Raw genomic sequence first — 4,457 nt, 5'->3', positions numbered from 1 at the left:
CATAAAAAAAGACGTGTCACTGTCAAAATAACCGTTTAAATTATGCAATGTCGTTTTTCTTTAAAAATTAAATAAATTTATTGTGATGGTTTTTAACGATTATATTAAGAAAATAAAGAAAAAAGAACTAATTTTGTGATGAATTCATTTTATTTATGATAAGAAAATAATTTTTGTCTCATTAAAACTTAAAAATTTAAATTCAAATACCGATTAGAATGTCGGTTTTTCATGTGTCAATTGTCATATATAAACGTCATGTGTCATTTGCATTTTGGTTTCCCTTTCGGGATAGGTGTCAAATTTCCTTTTTAAAAATAAATCTAAAAATTTCCAAATTTTGTAAAATAATTGTGATAAACAAAACAAAATAAACATGCAGGTGAATAGAACGATCAGTAACTATTTAAGATTTTCTTAACCAAGCTATAATAATTGTTTTGTTATTTCAGAATCCCAATGAAGATACAGAATGGAACGATATTTTACGAGCCAAGGGGATATTACCCCAAAAGGAAAAGGAAATATCCGAAGAACAAATAGTTAATATGATTGAACAGACGATACAGCAAAAACAAGCCGAAAGTAAGTTCTTTACGGTCTACTAATCACAAAACTTAAAAAGAGGTTATAAACACCTGCGAGTATTTACAGTTATATTTTTAAACCTCGCTAAGGAATCTATGGTTCTCTATCTTTTATATGATCAGTTGATTGATGAAATAATGTAACACGAAAGTAAAGTATATCAGGAGGTAATATATTTTATCATAAATATTTCAAGTACCTATATAATATTTACATGCAATTGGATGAGTCATTCATATTCATTTGTAATCAGTTGCCATTTATCCTCGTGCTTTGCCTTTGTCAATGTTTTTAAATTAGATACAGTAATATTATGTTGCATGTTGGCCCTGTATAAAAAAAAGAGGGTGTTTACATTGTGATAATTTGAAAACTTTATCAATACATAGGTACCTTGGATTGGCTTCTAGCATTCTTTTTTCTTACATAAATGTTTTATAATAATATTGTAATCTAATAATTCTTGTAATAATATGGTAAATAGGTTTTGAACCAAATGTTTATTCATAAATCGAATTATGTTAATTGTCTCTTATGTGTAGGAAATTCTATGACTACTTATTTGCTAAAATCCTAATCTTTCAGAGGACAAGCAACTATCAGAACTAGACCTTGACGGGCTCGACGAGCTAGAAGATTCCGAGGATGAAGCAGTAATAGAGCAGTACAGGAGACGCAGGATAGCTGAGCTGAAGCAGCTGGCGGACAAGACCAAGTTTGGTGAGGTGCGGGAGATCTCGGGGCAGGATTATGTGCAAGAGGTGAACAAGGCTGGCGAGGGGATATGGGTTGTCATACATTTGTATAAACAGGGGTAAGTCTATTAATATGTCTTATAATAGAAATTGCGTTTATTCAATTTTTTTTTAAATTAACAAATGTAAAAAAAGAACTAAACTAACTTACTTTTGTTTACTAAAATAGTAAAGAAACCTGTTTGATCTACTGAAATATGTTAGATTCTGTCTGTAATTACATGCAAATAAACAGAAATTACTTATCTTTACTGAAATAATTAATAAAACTTTCGACGAAAACTCTGCTTAAATATTTTCAATTAGACATTTGATTAAACTTTATTACTAACTAGCTTACCGCCCGCGGCTTCGCCCGCTTTGTCTAAAACCTAATAAATTTGTCTACTAAAACCTTCCTCTTGAATCACTCTATCTATTAAAAAAACCACATCAAAATCCGTTGCGTAGTTTTAAAGATTTAAGCATACAAAGGGACAGAGAAAGCGACTTTGTTTTATACTATGTAGTGAAGCCATGTTATTTTGCCATAACAAAAAAATTTCCTAATTCATTAAATTATTCCAGAATCCAACAGTGTGCACTCCTCAACCTGCATCTCAAAGAGTTAGCAGCCAAGTATCCGTACACAAAGTTCTTGAAGGCCATCGCACAGACGTGTATACCAAACTTTCCAGAGAGGAACTTGCCAAGTGTGTTTGTGTACTTTGAAGGTGATCTGAAGAAACAGTTTGTGGGACCACATGAGTTGAGAGGAACCTCTCTTACTACTGATGGTATGTATTAAACATACTTAAACTCAAACTCAAACATTTATTTATTCAATTAGACTTCTTCTAGGAGCACTTTTGAAATGTCATTAGGTACATATTTTTAACATTTACCACCAATTCGGAAAGCAGTATCTACGGAGAAGAATCAGCAAGAAACTCCATAGTTGCTTCTTTTAATCATGTGGGATCATTTAACAAATTGGATATGTGAAATTGGCACCCGACCTATAAAAAATTACATTTTTTTGTGTTCATTTCCAAGATTTTGGTAGTAGGAAGTTGTGAAACAGATTTTGTTTGAAGTTGCGCCAGAAAAAATAATTATAGTTAACAAAACAAGTCGTTATAGGCCGATTAACGTAACCTAGCGCATTCACAGTACTCACACTTATGCAATTTCACTATACAGTGTGTTAAAAAATAAATGATCATGATTTAAAATGCGACTCTAGTTTAAGTGTAGACTTGAATCGTAAAATGGGTGCGTTGTAGATAAATATATACAAATCTAATTATGATAGCTCTTATAATTCTGTAAAATTATAATTTAAAAGTAAATCAATTGATGAACTTAATTATTTATTCTAATAATATATATCAATTGGATAAAAGTATAAATAATCATTCAATTATCAAATTATAATTAAATTTGATGTCATAAGTATTCAAAATAACGAAAAAAACAATACAAATAACACGTGCGCTCACCTCCCAAGAAACAAGACTTAACTAGCGAAACCCTAGCACGTAAGAGATAAGGCTGAATTACAATAAAAGCTTGTTGTTAATCTATACTAATATTATAAAGAGGAAAGGTTTGTATGTATGTATGTATGTATGTCCCGTCCGTTTAGGGCCCTTCTGGCCTCCTCCACTCAAGCGACAGCCCAAGCCGAGGTTCGAGATCCCCGTGGCGGGGGTACGCATGTCGCTACCGCGTCCGCGTTAACATGTAGAAGCCCTTCTGGCTAACATAATTATTATTAATTATTAATAATTTACTATTAAATACAAAAAAAACAAATTGTGTAGAATTTATCCTCCCAAATGTAAAAAAGGTGAAAAGGAATATTATTTTAAACGGGGAGGTATTATACCCTGTGGAATCGACTGTTTTTCTTGGTTTGACATTAGATGAGAAGCTTCAATGGGGGGCCCATGTTACTACCACCGCTGCTAAGCTCAGCTCAGCTGCATATGCAGTTAGAAGAATAAGGCATCTCACCGATGAAGAAACGGCTAGATTGGTTTACTTTAGCTACTTTCATAGCATAATGTCCTATGGAATTCTGCTATGGGGCAGGGCTGCAGATATAGAAACTATATTTATATTACAGAAAAGAGCCATACGCTCTGTATATAATTTGCGTGCTCGAGACTCACTAAGAGATCTCTTTAAGAATACTGGTATCCTTACTGTACCGTCGCAGTATATATTTAATAATATTTTATATGTACATAATAACGCTTACTTACACACAAAAGTAGGAGATAGACATTGTTATGACACAAGAAACAGAAATAAAATTGAAATGCCATTATTCCGGCTAGCTAAAGTTAAAAATTCATTTATGGGCCAAGGTATACGCTTTTACAACAGAATTCCTCATAATATTAAAGAGTTAAGTAGTTCTAAATTTAAATCTTATATAAAAAATGTACTTGTCAAGAGAGCCTATTACAGTATTAAGGAATATATGGAAGATAAAAACCCATGGAGGGTTGTCGCGTAAAAACCACAGGACAGTTCTTTGGCATATTATGATAATATAATATTATGATATTATTACATATGTAATTTGTAAAATTGTAAATCTGACATGATTAAAAAGAGCAACTATGGAGTTTCTTGCCGATTCTTCTCCGTTAGATACTGCTTTCCGAATCGGTGGTAAATGTTAAAATATGTACTTAATGACGTTTCAAAAGTGCTTCTAGAAGAAGTCTAATTGAATAAATAAATGTTTGAGTTTGAGTTTGAGTTTGAACATTGAGAGACACCACACAAAAAATAATAATTTGTATGTATGTTTTCACGCATAAACTACTGGACCGATTTTGATGAAATTTGGCATAGATAATCTTTAGACCCTGAGAAAGAACATAGGCTACCTTTTTATTGCGAAATATGTACCACGGGCGAAGCCGGGGCGGACCGCTAGTCATCTCAATAAATCTATTGAGATGATTAACAACAAGCTTTTATTGCGTCATCGCGCGCGGGGGATACACCGACACATAAAACTGAAAGAATAGAATAAATTCGATCGCTCTGGCGGCTCACGAGTGGCTTAGTTGGTTAGGCATCCGTCCCGGTTTGGCGCGAAAGGGGGTTCGAGTC

General features: G+C 33.0%; 1 protein-coding gene across 1 annotated transcript in view; it reads left to right on the top strand.

The window, feature by feature from the left end:
- Nucleotides 1-244: 244 nt before the first annotated feature.
- The window catches only part of viaf (viral IAP-associated factor), an 11,957-nt gene continuing 7,744 nt past the window's right edge, over nt 245-4,457 (top strand). The window contains exons 1-4 of the mRNA XM_089706337.1: nt 245-382; nt 453-585; nt 1,174-1,402; nt 1,911-2,119. Of these exons, the coding sequence (XP_089562463.1) occupies nt 377-382; nt 453-585; nt 1,174-1,402; nt 1,911-2,119 (577 nt within the window). The 5' untranslated portion in view covers nt 245-376. The remainder of the gene's footprint in view (nt 383-452; nt 586-1,173; nt 1,403-1,910; nt 2,120-4,457) is intronic.

This window comes from Colias philodice, chromosome 18, assembly GCF_061535455.1.
Source record: "Colias philodice isolate Cphi_HAF_F1 chromosome 18, ilColPhil1 Martin Lab GWU primary, whole genome shotgun sequence".
Taxonomy (NCBI): Eukaryota; Metazoa; Arthropoda; class Insecta; order Lepidoptera; family Pieridae; genus Colias; species Colias philodice.
This window is presented reverse-complemented; position numbering and strand designations above follow the sequence as displayed.